The 24,919-nt window shown below is 36.4% G+C and overlaps 2 protein-coding genes across 12 annotated transcripts in view; one reads left to right on the forward strand and one right to left on the reverse strand.

Moving 5' to 3' along the window:
• Positions 1–93: 93 nt before the first annotated feature.
• On the forward strand, positions 94–14,016 carry LOC107217279 (ceramide kinase). Of its 2 annotated transcripts, none has more exons than XM_015654749.2 (8): positions 94–593; positions 9,403–9,633; positions 9,751–9,944; positions 10,033–10,408; positions 10,879–11,031; positions 11,129–11,325; positions 11,415–11,590; positions 11,669–14,016. In XM_015654749.2, the coding sequence occupies exons 1-8, from the start codon at positions 467–469 to the stop codon at positions 11,748–11,750; spliced, it is 1,536 nt and encodes a 511-aa protein (XP_015510235.1). In that variant the 5' UTR covers positions 94–466; the 3' UTR covers positions 11,751–14,016. The 2 variants fall into 2 exon arrangements, with proteins under 2 accessions (XP_015510235.1, XP_046596373.1); XM_046740417.1 differs by lacking the exon at positions 94–593 and adding an exon at positions 9,002–9,287.
• Positions 14,017–14,957: 941 nt separating this feature from the next.
• LOC107217283 (nuclear factor 1 C-type) overlaps positions 14,958–24,919 on the reverse strand; it is a 46,700-nt gene continuing 36,738 nt past the window's right edge. For 7 of the 10 annotated variants that reach the window (XM_046740412.1, XM_046740413.1, XM_015654754.2 and 4 more), the window contains 4 exons: positions 24,707–24,894; positions 23,207–23,560; positions 22,129–22,363; positions 14,958–21,344 (listed from right to left, as the gene is read on the reverse strand). In XM_046740412.1, the coding sequence (XP_046596368.1) occupies positions 21,115–21,344; positions 22,129–22,363; positions 23,207–23,560; positions 24,707–24,894 (1,007 nt within the window). In that variant the 3' untranslated portion in view covers positions 14,958–21,114. Of the gene's footprint in view, positions 21,379–22,128; positions 22,364–23,206; positions 23,561–24,706; positions 24,895–24,919 lie in introns of all 10 variants that reach the window. The other 3 variants (XM_046740411.1, XM_015654755.2, XM_046740414.1) reach the window with 3 other exon arrangements.

The following is a 24,919-nucleotide window of genomic DNA, read 5'->3' on the forward strand; positions in this document are numbered from 1 at the left end:
GTGTTACCACCCGAGTTCACGAGCAGGTAGCTCTATTTCAATTGTTTCAAAATACCCAGCCACTCCTCCACCCACTCTGGGACACTGGTAGTCAGTCAGTAAAGTCAGTTTCAGTACTTCAGTAGTCGGCAGGCGCAGCCAGCCAGGAGTTGACCGCAGATAGGTGAATGATTCTTACGTCCGTCCGTATATACGCAACGCGTTTCTGTACATACAATTCATCGGTGTCAGATCGATCCGTTGACGCTATGCGGTGCCGCTAAAGTTTGTCCGACGGCGAGAGTTTTGGGGAGGGACGAAAGAATATGTCGACCGTTTGAATAGCGGTATTTTGTAATGATAAAAGGTGGTGACTCCGATAACAAGTAAACGAGAACGGAAGCGTCAATAATATACACCTGCAACGGCAGAGCACAGCTGGGAAAATAAAAGTAAATTTAAGACTCGTACTTAGACCGTCACCGCGATGCAGGAATTTAACGATCATGCCTCGGATGCAGTGCTCCTCAACACGTTTGTGATTCGTAAAAAGAGATGCAGGGTATATTTTCATCGGGGAACCCTCATCTGGGAAACCGAACGACCTCCTTACAGTGAGTAATTATGGTTTCTTTGCACGTTATTTAACATCCGCATTGTATATACTGCAGCTACACATTAACAAATTGCTTTGTATACTTTATTGTCATGACGGAAGAAATGAAAAGAATTTCACATTAATTCCTCCCTGATGTGTTGATCTATATGATAATATATGACCGCGTAAATAATTTCACTCTACATGTAAGCGATTGTGCTGTCATATTCATCACGATAAAGATCTTTTGATTCTTACTTACGAACTGCAGATCACGTCATGTCATATTATATGTGAAATATGAATTTCTATCGACTACCGATAACCTTTTCTATAGAGATCATCAACGGAAAATATCTAAACTTCCTAAGTTTCTTTTTCGATATTTCGGCCCGCATTTTCAGCTAGATTTAATGCTTATTAACTGAAATGATCGAAAAAAGATTCTGTGAGATATGTGTCCTAAAATCCGATTCGATAAAATCGTACAATATGATACAAAAAATGAACAAAAAATTTTTGAAATCTGACTTGAAATGACTAAATATTCGTCGGTCAGTTATTTTCCTTGTTCGATGGCAGTTTATTCAAGGACGTTTTGAGCACCTGTATATGTACATAACTTCTGATCCCAAGGCAAGACACAGTACAATTATAGACCGCTGTACGTGGCATAAGTAAAAAAGTAAACGAATAATAAAACGCAGGTAAGCAATCAGCTGACAAATCTATATTTCACCAATTCACGGTCAAATCTTTTTTTCAGTTAAACGTGCACGATGTCAATTATGAAACACATAGTATACAATACTAGGTCAATTTCTAACAGTGTGTGAGTTAAAATGTGTTAAAATGTAAGGTCCAAACGGTCGATGAAACTTTCTATCTCTACCTTTGAAACTATCGAATATACGGAAATTATGATCAGTCGACGAAAATGCGAAAATCAACAGAAATTATTCTGTACCAATACGCATCTGTATATATAAATGATTACTTTAATAAAAGTCGGCCAATACTGCGATCAAAAGTGAAAGTTGGTCATTTTTTAAGATCTCAGATACATGCAGATCCGTACACTTTGCTTTACTGGATAGGATAAAACGAATCGTAGAGTTTAAGAAAATTTGTGTGGCAACACCACGTAGAATTCATTTCTGTACATATACGCAGATATACTCGTACATTCATTTTTATATGTGTCGATTGTCATCAGTATTATTACAATTATTCTGAATTGTAGCTGCAGTGATATATTTCAAACGATCCGATTTAATGAAGTGTAGATAGTACGGATCTTTATATGTGTACAGTACATACATAGATATTATGATATTATTGTGATATATATATATATATATACACTTCATTAAATCGGATATATATATATATATATATTCATGATATTATTACGTAAATCTTCTACTCCGTTATACATTCACGCATGCTAGTAACAGTAAAGGCAGTTCAATCTGTTCCTGAATCAGGAAGGGGAATGACATTAATTAATGACGCACGTATCAAACGCTTAGCTCGTCTGAATTAAAACAATTAGCGGCATTTGATATACATACATACGTTATCTTTACCGTTATATACAATTATAACACAACAGAAGAAGACTAGGACCGCACAATTATCGTTACAATAACCGTTATGATTGTAATCATTAGTATTACGGTTCATATTGTTGTGTAACCGAAGAATTTATATTAGATATAGGTATATATGATCATTGTGTTCTGCAGATTGCCGTTCAATTGATAAATTTACCGATGATTTAACAATGATTTTCAAAACGTTAAGAGAACAATAAAGTTATGTATCAACTTTTATATTATACATTTATTTTCTGGATAACTTGCATTAATTTATTCTACACATGTACAGGCAAACGTAGATATATTATAATTGAAAAAATAGGTCTCATTAATCTACGAAACGTGCAGCTAATAACTTACATATAATTATACGTATAGCTATAATAATTATACGTATCACTCAAACATTATATATAAACGGGAAGAAGATATTCGATAATACGTATAATATAATACAAAGATCAGGCTATGCATACCCATAGGCTATATGTGCAGCTTGTAGCTAATTGTATGTTGCACATAATAAGGTACAGGTCTTTATCGCGCATAGATCAACTACATTGTCGTGTTATATCTAAACTAAGTTATTTTTATTTGTTTTGTTACCATTGCTATTGAATCATGTGCAGAAACAACATTAACCGGTTGTTACAAGTATTAAAATTTTATTACGTTCGTTTGCTTCGATTTTTGATTCTGTACGTCATGGGAATTGGACGTGCACGCTTTTTCTCACTTGGGCGGGAATAGAAGGTACAAAGAAAAAAGGCCAAGTAAATCGCCAGGTATTAAAATACTCGTTGAGTTATGCTGATTCGTGGCCTTTCATCTTATTATATTTCATGAATATTACCCGCACATATCCTATACCCGTTTGTAATATCGTATTGCAGTAGCTAGAGGTGCGGTAATAAACAAAAAACACTATTTGAATTATTCTATAATGAATTTTAATACTTCGCGTTAGCTAACCAAGTTGAATGGAATCCATTATAACGTCAGAGTTACGCAACTGGCAGATTAGAGTAGAAATAAAAACGGTGAAACTGGTGAAACATAACTGAAAGCTATTAGCTATGTACAAGTTATATTAAAATTATTTAATTTTCAGTATCTATAATTGTATTATTTCCTTACAAAAATATGAAAACGTGGAAATATTTCGTCGCATGGCATTATTGAAGAGCAATCGATCATTTCACGAAGAGATAAACGTGCAGATAATCTTCATCTCGTGCATGCAAATAGCGCACGCGTCATTGAGCCTGAGACTCTCCCAAGGTATTCCGGAACAAGAAGAGCGGGTCTTGCGCACGTCGTCAAGGTCGCGCACGCTTCGAATTACAACGACTTGAAGTTGGGCCGAAACAACAAATTTTTTCAGTAAACACAGATGTCTCCGGAATTCAGAAGAAATTAAATTATACTTTGAATTAGTGTACATTTAGTTACGCTGATAGTAATGGACATCAAAATACCAATGTAAGGCTACTGCTGTAATGTTATAAAACCCACCGACTTGACCCGACACTCCATTAACGTAATTATCACCGTATCGTCAAAATTTCAAGAGCGAAGGAAAAGTTGAGAGATTCAGAAAAACCGAATCAATGTTTATTATAATTCTACCTACGTAGTTGAATAAGAATCACTGCGTCATACGTCACGTATTTGCGTATATCGACAAAAAACTACTGTCGGCTAATGATTTGAGCCAACATGCAAGAAACTGTATTATTTATACCGCGCTGTTAGTCTATTCCTTTGTGTCGTGCGTTTTCATCTGGCTTGATTAATTGTTATGATAGAGTGCGATTTTTATCTTCAACACTGCGAAAACAGCCGGCGGCCGTTGTTTCGTCGGTACACTTGCACTTATCAGGCGTAATATTTCCGTTGCCCTCTCTCCAATGTTAAGGCACTTAACGTCTTTACCTCACTTGCGTTTGAAAACAAAAAACGTTGTCGAGTTACTGATCAGGGGCGTATGTATGACTATTATTTCCTAGTGTTGAAAATCCAAATTTTAGGCTAGGTTAGGTTGGGTTGAGTTAGACACGAGGCGAGTTAAAACAATTTCCCAATTATGGACTGAGAGAAAATGTAAAGTTCATTCAGAAATTGAAAAAGTTTTTTCAAAACCTTATCAACAAATCATTATCATAGGCTGGCTATACAGATAGGAAGTAGTATGTCTGATGACAAACTGTATCCATCACTAACGACAAATTTCTTCCATTCTCGGGAAATTCGTCAATGGATTACTCATTTTTCAAATAGTTCACGTATAAAGTCGCCCCTAAATTATAGTGCCCGGTGTTCAATAATTCAGACGTTATTGGCTCGGGACAACGCTCCTGACCGAATGGACTATAAATATGTATGTAGGTACGTTCCTGTGGGCCCTATTGGAAATTTCTATAATAATATCATAGAGTCCATCTAAATTTGCTGTCTGCCGGATTCCTACAGGATCCCATCGGAAAATAGAACGAACCAGAGAGTTTTGAGAATAGGATTGAGAAACATGACACAAAGTGATAAGTCTATCGCGCTTTTGAATCCGATTTTATAAAATTCTGTCAGAATCTGTCATGTCCTATCAAACTTTTCCCGCACGAATGGCGTATTGCTTCGATGAAGGCGAGAGGATTAAACGTTAAGTTAGTATTATGTTAGTGTAGACATAGTCGGAGCTGCCAGCGCGTCTGGTAAGGGCGAACACTCTCTTATTGATCGAGGCAGAGACCGCGAATCATAGAGATATTATACATAGAGTAGGCAAAGTATAGGGGTGAGCATAAGTGGAAAGGCCTGACGGACAGAAAGGGAAAGACAATCGAGCGACCGTTTTATCCTTGTTTGCGTACGCATTTACGCATGCGTCAGAATCATAAGCTGCTCTACTTCTGCGCAATGAAACACTGCGCATGCTTGGTAGCATAGTGTAAGGAGTAAAATGTGCTCGATATAGGACCAATTTTCGTACAAGGTCGCACATTCCGCCAGTTGGTGTTTATAAGTTGTTTGTGAGTTGACGTCACGGCAGGTCATGGTAATCCTACGGCGCATGCACGTGTACAAAATGAAATATAACCTCAACTAAACGTTGATGAACGCATGAAAAAACGCGCTAGGTCACGCATCGCGTTGAGTCTCGTCGTTTCACGAATTCAATAAAAGGGTCAATTTCTCGTTTAAGGGATGTAAGAATCGTGGTGGGACCTGCAGCTGTAAAATAGTATTCGCATTTGCATTCTGCGTGGACTGAAGAATTCAGTCTACGTTTTATGTGTAACATCCTGATCTACCTCGGATACTAATTTATTAACAGTTTTGAATGGACCGCTTGTTGCGACGTCAACTGGCTGAACTTTTCTATTGGTTAGTCTCCGAAAAGCTGCACTGCACACTCAACTCCTTACACTGTTTTTAGTACAAAAAGATGGATTAGTCACTCTCTTTTTGTCGATTGGAAGCTTGTATGGCTCACTTGTTTACTCTATTTATAATATCTCTATACCGTAAATCCATTACAGGTATACACCAGTTCACGGAGGGTGGAATAGTGTGGATACTAGCATAGTACATCAATATATTTTCATATACGATATTTAACGCTATCTAGCGCGTCTGAGGACAAACTTACAAATACCCCCTACCTCTGGATCTTGCGCTAAGTTCAAATCAATTCAGACATGAATATGAAGGAAAATAAAGTAAACATTGCGTAATATTAGAAATATAAGTTGATTAGAAACTTCTGCACAAGACAATATTTAATTACACGCATCCATAAATAAAATTCAAATACCGCTTACATTGTATACAATAGTAATTAAAATTTACACGTGAAATATACAATTTGTATAATAAGCGATAATGTATAATATATGTAAAATATATAAATTATTGCCTATACAATTAATTTATTATCACTGAATCGAAAAATGTCACAAGGCGTGAACCTGACATTTACTTCTTCACCAAGGTCCGTAGATAGACGAGTGGGCAAGGGAAGGTCTTCGCATGGTCGCCATTTTGTTCCAATTTGTGTATAGTGCGTAGACTTTATATTACAGTCTGAACATAATGGAAAAAAAAAATAAAAAAAATTGATAAACCCTAGGTTACCGCCATTTGAAATCACTATCGTAGTTCTTACGGAAGATTCCTCTATCCAATCGCCTATCTACGGACGTTGTTCTTTACCAAACATCGTCACTCGCCTTAAGAAAGTATAACGGAGTTTCCTTTGATCTGAAAATTCACCCCTGATTTCAATGCATTGATGACAAAAGAACCTGCTTTACGAATTCGCTCCGGAGTGGAAGGTAGTAAGGGGTGTTAGTAGCCATTGATCCGTACCACTGTCCTTATACTAAGTCCCATCTTATATAAATGGATTCCGGTTCAAGCACTCCACCAGTCCAACCCAAATAAGGCGGGTATTTTCCGAGGTGGATCCAAAAATATTGGGACCAATCAAATCCTTTTGCCTTCCATCTGTGAATTCCATATTCTTCGGGTGTGACGCTTGTAAAGTGAAGCTCCGTCGTACCGTAGGTTTTACTTTTCCACCGAAAATTGGTTTCAGAATTGTCCACATTCTTCTCACTTCCTTCGTTCCCCACTTGCAGCCATTTAAAATTTGTTCTCACGTAACGGTGTTTACCCATTAACGGAGACCATACACTTAGCGGTTCGTTAGGGGTTACTTAAACTTTTAACGGAGTTGCAGTTACGCCATCGCGCCCCAAAATAGAAAAAAGAACAGTTAGCAGACCCGGTTGAGGTGACTATGTTTTCATGGGCTGGCAGAATTTGATTCTACTTCAGTATATAAATAGATGTGGAACTTTGAATCAACGATGTTATGTTATGAATACTCAACGTCGATGCCAATTCTCTTTGTGTTGCCTCAGTAGCACATATATCTATTATACAGGGTGGACGAAAAAAATTGGGTTCATTCAAAACGTGAATAAACTTTAAGCGCGTTCACCAATTTGCAAGAACTTCTTTCTGCTTGAAATTACAAGAATAAACGTTTCATTTCGCGTTTAAAAATACGGAGAATCTTCATTCCTCACCGAGATACAAGCTGAAGAGATAAGAATTTGGCAAAAGTTGCTGGGAGAAAGAAAATAGCGAGTTTTCAACTTAATTTTTATTTCAAGTTATGACTCAAAGTCTAATCTAATCTATTTCGGTTCAATCGATGGTGAAAATTTTACAATAACCTATATTTAGCTCATATTCTTCTCATTTTTTACATTTCACAATTTCCGATACCTAATTCATGTGATCAACACAATCGAAGAAAAAGTGAACGGGGAGTAGAATTTAGTGAGGAGGATTTTTTGCGGCTACTATTGACAGAACTCTCCTTCGCCAAGATGCAATTACTTGTACAGTGAAGAGTATAAGGACAGGTTGTGTGACTTCCAATTCCATACGTCAGTGAATGATTCCCCCAATGACTACAAACGTGATATTCAAGGCAATTCGCAGAGATTAAAAAGTCAGCTTTGACGCCGTCTCGAAATATCTCGCAAATGGTCGTTTTATCTGTTTGGTGGTCGATTATTCGTGACTGAAGTCTGATTAAATTCTGGATAACCGTTGGCTGAATCAATTTTGGTCAAGTTTTCTATATGATTTACGGCCGACATTTGTGACAGTCTACTTTCTTGCTAATTTTCCGAAAACTGAATTTTACCCTCAGAGCGCGCGTTTTGACTCTAATATTACAAAAATTGTTTCATGTCTTGTGAAAAGAAATGTTTCTATGAAAATTTTTGAAATGCCAGAGGCAAACTTCAATTGGAAATAGAATTATCTCGACGATATTATGTGAATTATATCGTAAAGATTTGAAAATAAAAAATGTATACAATTTAGAGAAAGAAAAATCCTCGTGGAAAATGATTTATAGGAATTTTTGAATAGTGAAATTCGCAAGTACTGGACTTATAGTTAGAGATTGCCAGTGGATTAAAGTGATATTTTGATGATACCAAAGTGGATTTTCTGAGTGTAATTTTGGTAAAGCCCCATCGTAAAAATTTCACAACTACACCGATGAATAGAGTGGAATTTGAGTGATCAGCTGCAATATCATTCTAATACCACTGATTTTAGGATCCACTGAAAAAACACTCCAATAATACCCTGGAAGCGAATCCGCCAGGATTTGGCTGTCTGTAACTCTTGGTCCGTTGCTCACAGCGCATTCGGACAGCGCGCAATCGATTTCTCTAGCAAAATGACGTAGATATAGTGCATCAAAGAATTGATTTCAGCACTTTGAAGACCATCGAAATTTTCTCAAATAATCCAAAGGGAATTCAAAAAAGAGCATAGGACTAACAGCAGCAGCATTAAGACGAAAATCTATCGTTTTCCCTGGCGAATCCATTAGCATTTCACATCATGATTCGAATAATATAATTTTCTCCAATTCACCCAACTCACAGATCCTCTTTGTTCCGTTCAAGTTCCGTCCCACCGTTGATCAAAGAAACGATCATCATTACGCACGCATACCATCGCACGCATCGAGTAGTTTTGCAATATTTTCCGACGCAAATACTTTTGCTATTTTCCATGCATACATTCATGTGCATGCGAATGTGTATATTCACACAGTATCGATATATTTGCATGGCGTGTAGATACTTAGTGACTCATAGCTACGAGCTTGTCGCAGATGTCACGTTATGCCTATATATTATGATAAGTAAAATTCCCAAGTATTCTCAAATTTCCAATTCTCAAGTATACGAGCGCATTATATGCTACGAGCTATCGTCTGAGAATAATAATTAAGATTTTGTTTTTGAAAACGTTTCCCGTAAAACTGTTCGGCGCATTTTATAGTGGACAGCAGCGAAGTTTGTTTTTTGTATCACTAGAAGGTCGAAAAAAATCTGCTGAACCATCATTTGACAGTGGAACGAAAGATGCCAAGCTTCACTATTCAAGACTCATGATTTACAAATTAAAAAACATTGCGAGGCAATCTTGATCACTCAATATTTCTCATCGCTGCAGACAGATGATTAAATTAATCCCATGTGTCACGCTTCCTACCAGCGGGATCAAAAGTAAAAAAATTGTAGTGTCTACAATTATTTATATATACATGTACTTATAATACAGATGAACAAAATAGAATATTCACTTTAGTTTAGACATTACTAATAGAATTGTATTTTGCAGCAAGGTGGACTTTACCTTTGACCGACGTCCTAGCAGCTCATTATGGCAATGATGCAGACGTAGATAACACTGGTGGTGTTGACGAAAAGTCCCAAGCCCCAACAAGTTTTGTGCTTCATTATGCGGCTCGTGGTTCTAAACACAAATGGAGTCATCACAGCGTTAGAATGAGTCACACCGATTCTAGACAAGTAGCTTCTTGGGTGAAGACTATTCGTAACTATCTGTCAGGTCAGTTTACAGTCAAGTCATAAAGAATCCTACCGTTTTGAGCAGTTAACTTTAACCACTCTCATACATCATTTGATCGTAATTTTAAAAGTAAAACCCCACATCATTATATTCCAGGTTTGACCCATCGTCCTAGAAAAATAATGGTCTTTGTTAATCCAATCGGGGGTAAGAAAAAGGGCTTGAAAATATGGGAAAGTGATGTTCAACCACTGCTTGCCATGGCAGGCGTTGAAGCAAGGATGTTGGTCACCGAAAGAGCGGGACACATCCGAGACACATTGCTTACCTGCAATTTGGACGACGTTGAGGTGAAGAGAAAAATTGTAAACCGAATTCCGTGCGCTGGTGCAAAAATAAGAAGGTCAACTCAACTAATACTAACATACAATTTCACAGGCTGTTGCTTGCATTGGTGGAGACGGCACCTTTTCCGAGGTGTTCAACGGGTTGGTATTACGGACTGTAAAGGACAAGGACCTGGACCCAAATGATCCAGAAGCTGTCTTACCGCCCCCAAAATTACCAGTCGGCGTTATTCCGAGCGGAAGTACCGATACTGTAGCCTACAGCCTCCACGGGACGATCGACGTTCAAACTGCCGTTATACATATCATTTTTGGAGACACAACAGGACTCGATTTATCATCTGTCCACAATAATCGTTCCTTACTCAGGTTATACGCTAGCGTCCTTAGCTATGGCTACCTTGGCGACGTAATCCGAGATAGTGAAAAGTTTCGCTGGATGGGACCACAGAGATACGATTATTCAGGTCGGTAGATGTGCGTGATATTAGATTTCTCTTCATCAGAAATCGGAGTGAAATTTTTTTACATAACACGTGCATATTTTACGCATTTTTCCATGCGTATTTTTCGTACACAAAGTATCCGTTTCTACGACGGTCGAGTGACTCTGCGAATGCGCATGCGCAGAGTACAGATAAGACCAGTTTCAAGTTCTGCACGCATGCGCTGTCGGAAACAAATCTCACATTACGCGACCCTAACCTCAATTTCGTGCTTTATGAAAAGACGCGTAACATACTCTTGTTGTATAAAGAATCGTATGCACGAAGGAGGCAACGGTCCTTTCGCCTTGCGTATTTGCAATATTCGTCTTCGGCTCACCCACGACTCATACTGCAAACTTACCTCCTTGTTACACAATATGCTATTGTCTATTGCAATTTGGTAGTTAACAGGCCCGTTTTTTCACTTATCAGTTTATCACATGTTTCAGGGTTCAAGAAAATACTCGCCAACAAAGGATACGAAGGGGAAATAGAGCTCTTATCGGATCCGTGTCATCCAGCTGCTAGCACTAAATGCACAGAAAATTGTACCAGATGCTTTGAACATACACGTAATAACGATTGCGATAAAGAAATATTGAGTAAGCGATAACAGTACCTTTAGTTGTTTTTCACTGCACTTCTCGGCATCGATTTGAAACTTCTCACTAATACCGATGTTTTGATTCTGTTTTTCAGAATGGCGGACAGTGAGAGGTAAATTCTTTATGGTCAATGGTGCCAATGTTTCATGTGCATGCGATCGAAGTCCCTCAGGCTTTAGTCCACACTGTCACATCGGAGATGGATGTATTGACGTGATATTGATCAGGCACACATCGTTTTTAAATAACATCAGAGTCCTTTTGAGATTGAGCAGTAGGAATAAGAATTTGGTAAGAAGAATGCTCGAAGATTTTTGTCGCGTTATGAATTATCTTTTTGCATCTACCTAACTAAACATCAACCCTTTTACGCAATCCAGTACGATCTCCCTTTCGTCGAAGTATACAGAGCCAGGGAATTCAAATTCCGACCTCTTCCGTCTGTGATAAATGTACCTGCTGACAACACCGAGGTGAACATACCTCAATCGCAGCCTGACCTCAGCGTGTGGAATTGCGACGGCGAAGTAATTCAGGATTCGAATTTGAAAATCAGGTAAGGTACTCATAATAATTCTCGTAATAACATTGAACTGGAGCATTCACGTCTGACTTCCATTAATCTCTTTTTCAGGGTACACTGCCAGTTACTTAAAGTTTATACGAGGCGCATGCAGGATTCCATTACCGATACATCTTGCTTTTGTCCGCTTTAAAGAGCGGGAATTGAGAATTCGGAAAAGCGGGAATTCTGTTTACATTTGCGCTTCACAAGATACCGATTTTTTTTATCTCCCTTTGAGCCCACCCCAGAAATTTCATATCAATAATTAAACGTTGTAGTTCCTTTTATAAGCTTGCCTCGTATTGTTAAGATATGCCACTTTTATTGATACTATTATTATTTTTTATCTGGTATTATATTTTTAAAACATAATTAGTATTTATATTTTTATTGAATATTATATACACATGAAATACGCATAATATCATCGCTATGCGCGCGCTAAATTTTGGGAATTGCTCGGGAGCTTTCGTTATTTAAAAGAGTAACAAGTGCTACACTTCACGTATTTGCATTTACTTTGAACCGATCTCATTTTTTGTTTATATTCTTTCCCCCCTCTATGCATGGTTTTGATTTTTCTATGCTAAAGGGAAAAAACCGTCATGTTGGGACGACATATTGGTTGGCGAATTACTCGGTCGTTATTAAAGTTTGCAAAGCACTGAATTACGATACAATAGGTGCTTTAATAAGATGCGCAGTCTACCCTCCAGTATATTAAGTAATTAAATACGTTTTAAATGCTCGACTATGGCATAGAATTGTATTAGACACTTAAGGTGTAATGGTTTTGTAAAGAGAAAATTTATTCCATACGATGTTTCGCTTTGTTCTCTTAATTAAGTATTTTTTTTTTGTGATTTTGTTACTAGTGATACGGAAGTGAATGTTTACCAATTTGTTTTTAGAAGAAAATATTGCGTGATGATTGAGTATATCAATGTAGAATATAAGTTTTGCATACATGTAGAAGGTGGATTTATAATTTCTAAATTAATAGAAAATATCAGCTTGATTATTATTGAGAATGTTAAATTAAAACTGGAAATCGATACGATAAGATTATTCGTGTGTCTGTAGGTTCATAATATTAAATGATTATATAGTGACGGATACACGTAGCTTGATAAATATTTTAGAAAGTATACAGGGTGACCTAGGGATTCATAAGACTATTGACATTTTCAGGTTGATACAAATAATTTTGCCTTTTCTCTTCTGCTGTTTGTTTTAACCTCTTGATGAAGGGCAGTATTACGCATTTTAAAAACGTTTTCCATGCCTGATCCGAAATCTATGACTACGAAGTGACGAATGGGTACGTTGTTACTGCAGAGTATTACCCTTTAATTTTATACCGAAGATAAGCAGTGGTGCGATATATTTTATGTAAACTTTATATACTTCGTTTGTGATGATTCTGTAATGTATGTGTATAAGAGTGAAGCTTGAAATAGTATTATGAAAATATTTGATATTATAATACATACTATGTTAGGTTCATTCTGGAGTATAAATGACAAAGTGATTGAGATGAACTTTTTTGAAAACGCCTGCGAGATTACATTAGAAGAATATATTATGTTAGGCAATGATCTGATTTTTATATGCCCACAGGTTCAATGTAGAATTATTAAAAATCGCACGGTTCCGGCATCGATAGTTTTTTTTTTCTAATTAACGATGAATCCATCATTGTTTTCATACGTGAACGTGTCAAATTTGATTTATGAATACCACACTTATTATACACATATTGTTATAACCATTTTTCACGTAATTATAATTTAGTAAATTTAGTTGGGCAGATTACGCGAACGATATCAATAGGGTACTGGCATAATTTTTACAGCTATTATTTTACAATATTTCAGGTTATTGCAAGCATGGAGATTTTTCAAAGTACAAATTCATTCCGCATACTCCAAATACTTGTACCGAAATAAAAGTATTTATACGACAACAAAGGATGTTGTTTATCGATTTCGAGGAATCGGGTTATCAATAAAATTGAGATCTTATGCGCGTATCCTATTTTCACGCAATTGTTAATTGTACGTCTTTTAGTGCTACAGAGTGAAAAAAAAAAAAATCAGTTGAACTGTGAATTGTTCCTCAGAAAATCATCTCAGGCCGTAAATGAATTGGGAGATCCTTTACGATAATCGTATTGGCGGAATGAATCATAAGTATCATGTAATTTATAAATAGAAAAGCATAAAGAGTATACAAGGTAAAGGTGAACTGGTTTCCGAATTACATGATTCCCGACTTCTGAGAATATCGATTGAAATTCAAATAACAACAAGTATACATGTATGTATTTAAACCGTACACGATTTCGGCATTTCAATTAATTTTCAATGTGTAAATCCCAGTAATTGTAATAAAAAATTCCTCTGTTTTTATCCCCATATTTGTAGTTTGTTATAATAAGTTCAATTGTATTGAAAATTAAGGAAGACTACAACGAGGTACGTCGCACACTACAAAACTTTCACGCATATATAATGTACATTAACCATTGCGCATAAACGTAACAAGTTGTCTTTATATATGTACTGAGAATTTTAATGATTAATATTGTCAGATATATATGTAATACATAATATCAATTATTATTTCAAACATTATGGACACGGGATATATAATGGCGGAGCAAGGTATATATTTATATACTGCGGTGCTAAATTCCTCGACATTACAGCGCGATTTTTCGGTGATTATATCGTATTGACGTACATTATATTTTACAATAATAATATAGCAATACAATGGAAAATCACCAATTATAATAAATGAAAAATTAATAATATTTTCCTCAATAGATCGTACTATTATCATGCTATCATTAATTTATTTATTTATTTTTTTTTGTTATTTTACTTATTATTATTATTAGTTTTATTGTTATTAACATTATTATCGTCATCGTTATTAAAATTATTTACTCGTGGACTCGCGGTGTTATCAGTTCTGTCCTTCGTTTTCACTTACGATTTGCAGTCTCCATCACTATAATAATTCCATCAGTCACGCAGCTCATCTGCCATTCTACACGTTATACATGAGTATGCATATGTGTGTATATATATATATATATATATATTATGCATACTCATGTATAACGTGTAGAATGTATATATATATATATATATATATATATATATATATATATATATATATATATACGTTATCGCCAAAATAGGCAGATCAATATCCCGATCTTAAATTACAAAAGCTGTAATCGAATAGTTCTGTATATTCGCCCGCAGTATCAATTTAATATCAAATCTCAATCGAATATGATCAGACAGGTTTGACTTCTTATACACGTTTGTTTTTTTCACGTAAAAATAAATATTAAAGAAACTTCACTTGCTTGCCTTATTCTTCCTCGCTCAATGAAGCACATTATACTACGTATTATATTTAGTCTAATCCCTGATGTATAACATGAACTTCGTTCACAATCGTAAGAAAAGAAAAAAAAGACACATAAATATATGATCGTGATACGAAAATACATAAATTATAGGACCAAACGATCCAAACAAAAAATCAATGCAAAGAGGAAAACAACGTTTCATTCTCTTCTTTTCTACTTTGTACAATAATACTACACAATTTTTATGTAATTTCTGCTCAATAAATATTCGATAAATATATTATTGCATTTATTATAATATAATTATGTATATATGGATTTGTGTATATTTATGTATATATTTGTATACATACACATATATATATATATACATGTATGTATGTATGTATATTATAAATACATATATACCGTCATAGGCATGTTGCTATATTAATAGTAATAATAATTCACATTATTGTTATTAATATCATTATCATTATCATCATGATCGCGATCATTTTCGTCGTAATTCTTTATGCTCTTTATGTTAATAAGATTATTTTCATTGTTACTGTTAGTACTATTATTATTATTATTATTATTATTATTATTATTATTATTATTATTATTATTGTTGTTGTTGTTATTCATTAATTATTTATGAGTAATATTAACTATGTATAGACTTGTTGTTATCGGTTAAGGGCTCGTTTCGTAATCAATTGAGCTATGTATAATTGTTTCGAGTCTATCGCTATTTATCTATATTCAGAGTGGCCTATTAATAGTATATTATTGTTGATGACAAAAACAAATGCCAACGGATTCTGTTACGGTTGAAAGCGCTTCTTGATTTACTTTTCTCTTGTATGAAAAATCGGTTGTTTGCAAAAAAAAAAAAGAATAAAAAAATTCTCACGTTTTATCATCAAAATCGACGAATAATTTGTGATATTTATTTCAATTTTCTCTCCCTTGGTATATAAACACTAAAAAAATACAAAAGTAAGGGGTGTTTCTATGTTATAATCCATGCATAAGTTCCGTGGTATGTGATATATTGAAAATTTGATAACAATCTAAGCGTAAATTTTCAAATGTGTCAATCTGTTATCAAATATTAGTTATCAGTTTTCTAGAATGACAGATTAGATTAGAGATTTTAGAACCGTAGGCTCAAAATTGGGATCCAACTTGGTGTAATCGTGGCTGAGCAATATGGCGTCACAACTGGCTTATCAGCTGGTCGTTTAGGTCGAATCCACAGCTAAATGATACGAATACAAGGAGACAATGAACTTAGTGCAAGCGGTTAGACTTCTTTTTTATTGCATTGCAACAATAACTAGAGAAATCACGATTAATTAACGAATTTTATCATCAAATACGTCCTTGGGTTAGCGTAATACATTTTCATCCGCGAGATGGCGTCTTTTCATATTTTGGATCCCAATTCGCCGATTCAGCCACTCTGCTGATCAAGTGGTAATTACAAGCAAAACTTTCTGTTGTTATCGTCGTTATCTGCATCAGTATGAAAGATTACACGAATTGAGATGCATTATTGGGCTTCATACAATCGTGATTCATCGCAATTATAAACATCGTTCGTAAACGGTCTTGGATCGCAGCCAATAGCGGTGGATCCGCGTATTTTGCACTCTTCATTTAGAGTATCAGGATAAATTTCTAACAGTGAGAAACTTTCGAGTCTATAAGTTTGCACGCACTGGTTACAATTTCACTGCGGCTACTTGTCTTCTTCAGTCGAGTTCAATTCAACCAAAATAATGAATTTTTTAAAGAATTAGCTCCACCTAAATCGTTACCTCGAAGACTGCAAAGCATTGCAAACATTTTTTCTTTTCAAATTTTCCAATATTACATGAGAGATTAGTATAATTTTTTGGGAAAAAAATTTAACAGATTGATGACGTATAATTGTGCCATCGATTTTTACTTGAGGCATATAGAGTAAAAACGTTTTACATCTCGTTTGCGAAAACACTAGACACAATAATTTTTCATTGTTAATAATTCACATGATATTGGTATAACTTGCGTAATTGCAGTTTTGTTAGTAATTAGGGTTATTGCTTAACCTTACAGTCAACGAGCACAATTTTTATGATACCGCGTAATAATTACGCAGCATTTTATGAATAATATTTACATCGTGTGTCTGTATGTGTAAGTTTCTTTCATCTTTATATTAATTTATTTTCTCTTCTATGGTACGGTATACGTTACTTCGAATTATGGTAGTAGTAATAATGGTGGTAACGGTAGTAGTGGTAGTAGTTGTAGTATTAGTAGTGGTAGTAGTAGTATTAATAGTATTAGTGTTAGCAACGGTAGTAGTAGTCGTAACAGTATGTAGTAGTAGTAATAGCAGCAGTAGTAGTAGTAGTAGTAGTAGTAGTAGTAGTAGTAGTTTAGCAGTAATACTAAAAGTTGTATGACTTTTATATTCAATATTACCATAGTACGCTACATAAATATGTATGTAGGTTTATAGGTATACGAAATTAGTATCAACTGAAACAGTGCCTGCCGTAAATTGAAGAGTTCAATTAACACGTACGCCTTTTGTTTAAAATCGGCAACCAATTTAGAAAGAATTAGACCATTTTATTTAGAAGAAGATATCTGCGGGTACCTTGAACTTGCGATACTATTTATCGTACTCGTATGAGAATTACTGGTAAATAATGAGTTTTTAAACGTGGGAGAAAATATCTTTGGAATAATTTTGATGCGTTGATTTTTATTTTCATTTGTGTGCTCCGAGATAGGTTTTCACGTACATAAATGCTAAATTATGTTTATCATTTGCATTTTAACCGTCTATTTATTTACTGCTACGTTTTGGTCGCGTTCTAATAGTTTTATCTATAAAAATATTGCTTCTCCACTTTTCTCGAGCAGTTATCGTCGCATCTCGAACTCCGTAAGTGCATCGACGATTTTATATCTTTAATTTGGTTCCCGCAGGATCTTGGACAAGTCGTCACGTCGCAACTATACATATACGGTGTGATATGGTGAAAATTAATAACATAAATACCAACTGTACGGAATCTCGTTTTCAAAAGAGATTAGATTCTGTTCGATGTAAACTTATTATTATTATCATTATTATTATACGCTCGTAACGAAAAAAACTTTGTTCCTTGTACAAAAGAAAAAGCTTGCGTCAACTATGTCTATCTAAAAACAAAATTTAAATAAGAGAATTTACACCAACAGATAAATGGTCTTTCAAATACCTTTGTTTATTCATATTACCATGTTGCTTTAATTCTGGTATTTCACAACCTCAAGAAACAATTAACAGTTCATTGGCGCGTTTATAGAAATTGTATAGCGGTATATGTTTCACGAATTGCATGGAAGCGCACTCTTTCAGTTTATTCTAAATAAGTTTGTATAAGGTATATAATATAACAAGCTTTCGCGAATAACGTAAATAATGATTTAATTTAATAGTATTCGGTAAGTGGTTGGTATATAGAAAGAATAAATATAATGTAGGTATATACGCTATAGGTATAGGTAATCGATATAGGTTAGGAAGCATATTTGGGTATTATAGGATATCTGCCGTTGGTTTGCAATTTTAGTATATGTATAATATATTATATATGTATAATCTTACTGTTATACTATTTTAATCGCTAATCATTAATAATAGTTATCATGAATTTTGTTTCTATCTAGCAGCCTCTGGTGACTAGCCGCGCACTAGTCTTAAACTAGTGTTAGCACTAGCCTGAGCATTAGGCATATACAATTAATTGTTCGACGAACTTGTTAATGACTACACACTCCCGTTCCATGTCCGTTAAAAAGGAATTGTCTTCTCTTTTTCCTTCCTTTGCTTCTGTACAGACCTATACAACTTTTGTTAATTTCTAATGCAAAATAAATACATCGTACTACTTAATAGAAATTTTTTTACATCTAACTCACGTGGTTTTTTTTTTTTCTTTTAATTTAAAATTTAATCCTCTTCTCATTTACCTTGTTATCAATCATCGCCGTCATCATCGTCGTCATCATCATTAATATTATTATTCTTATCAATTATTATTATTAATATTATTATCATTATCATTATCAAGTATTTATTGCATCGCGTTTTGCGAAATAAAAATAAGTGTAACTTTTTTTTTGTCGCCTTATTTTCTTTTCCTTTTTTTTTACAAGTTTTTTTTTTTTTTGTTTTTTTTCCGTTTGTCGACATATTATATAATAATTAATTGTATAACGTAACACAACATGATAATAACTTTTGTACCGTCCCGCACGTACTCTAAGATTATTAGAAAAATATTCTATCAATTGACAATCGCATGTACACTTGACTAGATACGTTTGAAGCCGAAAAAAAGGCAAACAAACGAACAAAAAATCAAAACAAACAACAAAAAACAAATACAGAAGAAAAAACGAAATAATAGTCGAGTAAAATTTACTTGAAATGTAACGATAGTAGTGAGAGAGAAAAAATAATAATAACCGTTGAGAACCATAACACCGCCGGACATGGACGAAAAGAGTTTGGCTAACGATGGAAGAACGATCGGTTTTACACTCTGCGCGGAAGAATCTTTCAACACGATCGCTAATTGCGTTTTTAATATTTAATTGCTTGGCAATGGGATATTGAGCAAATTACCAATCGCGTTATTGTATATTGGTATATCTATAATTTTTGTCTACGTGTGCATATATGTATACATATATGTACACACATGTAGATGTATACGATATATAACTTGAACGCGTTACACTTTTACTGCAAGTGTATGAATTTAGGGGGGGAAACAAAAAAATTAATATCACAATTAAGCGTCACGAATTATTCATTCCGCTGAGTCATGGTTGCTAACCTTACATTACTTAATATTACTATATATACATACATATATATGTACCATGTCTGTGTATATATGTATATGCATATAGAAAAAAAACCTGGTACATACTTTCGAAACTTTTGTAATACGCGTTCTGCAGAGATGAGTGAAGAAAGTTACACGGCTCGATTTGTGTGCGTATAGAAAATTCCTTTTTTCCGCCTTGCTCGTTTTTCTGGTAAACGATATTATGTGCATGTGTATAGTTTGCAAAATTAAAACGGGGTATAAAAGGGGGGACATGGCGCTGTAATCTTCGAAGTATTGCGGTGGCTGCACAGCTGAGAAAAACATCAACGAATGATTGAATGATATTATACCTACCGATTACGTCGGAAATACATGTACAGGTATACAAGCATTGGGAGTGAGTAACCGAAAACGAGTTTTTGGAAATGAACAAAGATTCTTTCACAGGTACCCAGGTTTCAGTCCGGCGTGGAGAGCGACGTTTTTTTAAAATTATTATTACTTTTATTGTTTATTATTATTACTCTTTTTTTTTTCTTCAAATTAAACCGCGAATACGGATTAACAATAATTTAGACGTTCTATATAATATCGTAGTGGTGACAAAACTATAATATATCGACTACCGCGTGGAAAAAGTGGCTATTTCGAATTGCGCTTGAAGAACCGGCTATCTAGAGCTAAGCTTAAAAAAACGGCTATCTCATTCGTGAAATTTTTCCACCGCAAATTTAGTTGGTAGCATTGTCAGACTCCATACTAAACTCGCGGTTGTGTTCCGAAATTCATGCAAGCTCCGTTTTGGGGATATAATAATAATAATATTATATTTCCACGTCCAGGAGCGAGGTGGGAAAATACGCCCATTAAAGAGAAAAAGTTTCGAATGGAGATTTGAATCGGTGGATAAAGTAAGTATTCTTTGCACGAACATCCGAAATATCCGGTTCTTCAATCGAAACCCGAGATAGCAGGTTTTTCCACGCGGCCGTCGATATGCTCTCCTCGTATATTTATCAAAGGCAAACGTGGGCATATCATGATGCAGACGACTGAAGGAGAACTGTTGATATCAAAATAGCGTGTGTGACGATGAAAAGGCACCTTCCGTACGACGGAAAATGATGGTGGTACAGGTGGTGGTGATCAGCAGCGATCAGTATGTAAATGACAATGAACGGAAATCTGCTGTTGCTGCAGACAAGCGGGGATGAGTATGCGGTGAAATGAAGAAGATGGGAAATCCCCCGGTGTCACGGAGAAGACTTCGGCCGACAAGACTTATCCTGCATCACTTGTTGTTGCTGCTGTTGTTGCTGCTGTTGCTGCTGTTGTTGCTGTTGTTGTTGCTGCTGTTGCTGCTGCTGCTGGTGATGATGGTGACTCGACGGATCATTTCCCACTCCAAGCTCGGTTCCCATCATTCCGCCATTACCGCTTTTATCCATCCCACTGTTCGCGTGCACCGAATGAAAGTACCGGTCTAAAATGAGTGCAGGGGGAGGGGGGAAAAATTTCTATAAAAGTTTATTCGCTGGATAATAATTCAGTTGCAATATGAAGAAATATCTATGTTCGTTAGGGTGGCCCTTAAAAGGTCATTTTTGAATTTCCCTCGGCTCACCTTCAAATCGGCTCCACGTAATTCAAATATAATTTACAAATCTTTTCAAATTTTTATCTCAACTCTAACCCGTATCCAAAAGAGGGTGGATTTCCCCATCCAACCCTTTCACGGGGACATAAAATCTACCGATCGGATTTAGATGAAATTTGGTAATGAAGAATTTTTTGAGTCGCCGATTACGAATCTAAACTCAAAAATTGAAAATTCAAAATGGCCCATCCAATATGGTGGATGAAAACCCCAAAAATCACTTGATATTGCCATATTGGATCCGCCGTTTTGAATTTGGTAATTTCGAGTTCAGATTCGTCATCAGCGATCTCGAAAACCCCCGAGTACCGCATTCTGTGAAAGTCAAATCACTTTTTGGATTCCGCTCCAGTGTATTGGATCCACCATTTTGAAAGAAACGCCCCTATACTAAATTTCATCGAAATCCGTTCAGTACATTTGAGTGTCCCTGAAAGTGTTTAATGGAATCCCCCTGTTTGGGGCATGGGTTAGAGTTGAGATAAAAATCTGAAAAAATTAGGCAGAATTATTTTTGGGGCACGAGCCGGTCGAAATTCAAAAATGAGCTTTTATAAGGACCACCCTAAATTGTTCATTTCAAAACGTATGGCTCAAATGTTACTCTTACCCTCGTCCATCGCCGAGGGAGGTTCGCTGGCTGTGCCAGCGATTATAGGGGCCATCATGTTGTAGTCGTCTTCCAAGTTGATGAAGGGTGCAGCGCTCCAACGGGGTGGCACGTTGGAAACCGATCTCTGCGTAGCGACAGGTCGACTTACGGAAGCGGGCGACGAGAAGAGGGACAAATTGGTCGGCGAAATGACACCAGACATCGAGCTGATGGTAGGATAGGTGAATATTTGCTGCAAGTAGGCGTCGAACGCGATGCATGAGAGAGTGTGACACGAATAAAATGGCGGCGACGAGGGGCCATTCACTTGGAAATCAAATTGATGGGTTCGATTCGTCAACATCCGTTCCGAGTAATTTGACTAGATGTTTCGTATCATGTGATTTTCATTGGTCAATTCCTAAGTTGCCCCTGATTTCGAACGATTTTCCAACCTTCTAAGTGATTTCTGAATTAAATTAAATCACAGACAACCACTAGAGGGACAGAAAATAACTAGAAATCACCAAGAATGCTGAGAAATCATTGAAAATCAGGCGTTAGATTAAAAATCAATGGAAATCACTTGACACATACACTAGAAAATAACGCGAATCACGTGATATACAATAGATCCACCACAGAAAAAAAAACAAAGTTTTGTACAATCACAAGAAAGAGACGAATCCCATATAATTTGGAGCTGCATGTTCCCATGATGTAAGGAAATAAGGTGAAACAATGCGCATACGCTTTAGTTGAACCAGTCTGAAAATATATAATCCAAGGTGACGTCATATAATAGGCTTGATATTTTGTCCTTTAGTGTTTATATTATTATGTTCGCAACATTTGACTGCACAAACTGGCATTTTCAGAAAACAGAATACACGGAAATACGTAAGTGTAACCTCAAGTAACCTATTTACGTGATTTCTGTGCCGTCATCTTGGATATGCGCGGAATGACCGAAAATCGGCCTTCACTTCTGACCTTCTGACACATTTTATTCCCTTAGATCATGCATGTCCCACATGATTGCCTTGAGTGTATAGTCCCTTTAGCGACGGAGAAGAACGGAGACTGTTCAGCTCACCTGACCGGGCTGAGAGTGAAAATGGGCAAAGGTGTACTCCCGACTCGTGTGAGGCGCGGCGACGAGGATCCTTGCTGGGCTTTTCCTGTCGCCGGGGTCGATGGAGCCTTGGCACGAGGAGCTGACCAGACCGGCGGCCGCCATCTGCTCCGGACTGGCCCCGAGGTCCCCCGGATCGTTCGGAGAGGTCGAGGACGTCGGCGGAGATCCGGCCGTCGCTACCGTCAGCTCCCCCGTAGACCTTATGATGGCGACTGGTCGCGCCATTGGGGCGGGCGGCGGGGGCGGTAACATCGAGCTTGGGTAATACTGTGAAAACTTTTGTATGCCACCACGGGTTCCAGCGAGCTGCGTCTGAAAATGGCATACGACACTCATCCACACAATCGTGCGCGCTCACCTACCCTGGACCGCCCTGCAATTTCTCTATAGACCATAGACTCGATTTCTCCTAGCATCGGTTCAATTGGTAGCAATTATATGTATATCTATATCTATCAAATACAATTTTACCGTTAATGCAGTAGTACACTGTTCAATAATTGTGGTTGACGCGAGACCCTTTTATTGCAAACCATCAATTGGGTTTGTATCCGTCGGTCCAGAGCAAGTGAAACACATTGGCACACAGAAAAAGCGCCCGAGAGTACCGAAGCTGCTTATAGAAAATGAATTTCCAAATTGTCAGAGCGAGGGGACATTCGTTACTCAAATCGTCATTTATTGATTGGGGCTGTCTGGGTCACCGTGTTACATTTCGATTATGAAATCATCACCCTCGTCTCTGCAGTAACTTGAATCTTGAATGCCCGAAAGCTTTTCCACGACTTCATTTCAGCAAGGGATATTGGCGGACTTTCAAATTTTTCCGACAACTTCAGCAAACCGTACTTTACGCGTTTTCCTCCTCCTGAGTCATAAAATTATCACTTCAAACTTTCAGAAAAGATAGAGAGTATGATCGCACTTTTGTGGTCACTAAATAAAGTTAAAATAATGATGAAAAAATTTGAATATATGTATATAAATATTGTGGGAGTTAGCTATGGGGTAGCATGTCATATATATAACCTCAAAGCGACAGAGTAAGAATTAGTTGCAAGTATATTTATAGTGTCATAGTGATTTTTATAAACCGTTATTGATAGCTCAAGCCTAATTGCAAACTCTATCATTTCCCAAAGTTGAAAATGTCTTCATTACGTACTCAGGAGAGAAAAAAACTGCAAATCACAATTCGCTCACTCGGCCGGTATTTACTCGGTCGATACTTCGAAATCTCTTATAACGATGTAATGAAGTCAGTGTACGATGCAGACAACCGTATTGAAATCATCGTTCGGAAGCACGAAAGAAATCGGTGGTACGATTCGAGGAATGAGTGGCCCCAGCATGTAACTGACTCGAGAATTGGTAATCGCTTTTGTGTCATTTACTGTCAGAGATATAACGAGAACTCCATCGGCACTCTAGGGGCAATTTAAAAGCTACGGTAGATACCTGAGGTAGCTGCTGGGTATTTTCAGCCTCTTGACAAACAAACGTGACAAAATCCGAGAGAGTGTCGTGACCATTTTCTGGGTATTTGGCTGCCGCCGCTGTTCCAGGGTGCTCAGGTTGATAATAAGCCAGACCCGACATGCTCTGTCCCGAACCACCAGCTAATGCTTCGTGAGGAGAATGTAACCCTGAAACACAATCAGATCTCTAAAT

This window comes from Neodiprion lecontei, chromosome 5, assembly GCF_021901455.1.
Source record: "Neodiprion lecontei isolate iyNeoLeco1 chromosome 5, iyNeoLeco1.1, whole genome shotgun sequence".
NCBI lineage: Eukaryota > Metazoa > Arthropoda > Insecta > Hymenoptera > Diprionidae > Neodiprion > Neodiprion lecontei.

Coding starts and splice junctions, on each gene's coding strand:
- LOC107217279 (XM_015654749.2), top strand. CDS start 467: ATGCAGGAATTTAACGATCATGCCTCGGATGCAGTGCTCCTCAACACG. Junction 594..9,402: donor AACCGAACGACCTCCTTACA/GTGAGTAATTAT, acceptor TGTATTTTGCAG/CAAGGTGGACTTTACCTTTG. Junction 9,634..9,750: donor TATTCGTAACTATCTGTCAG/GTCAGTTTACAG, acceptor ATTATATTCCAG/GTTTGACCCATCGTCCTAGA.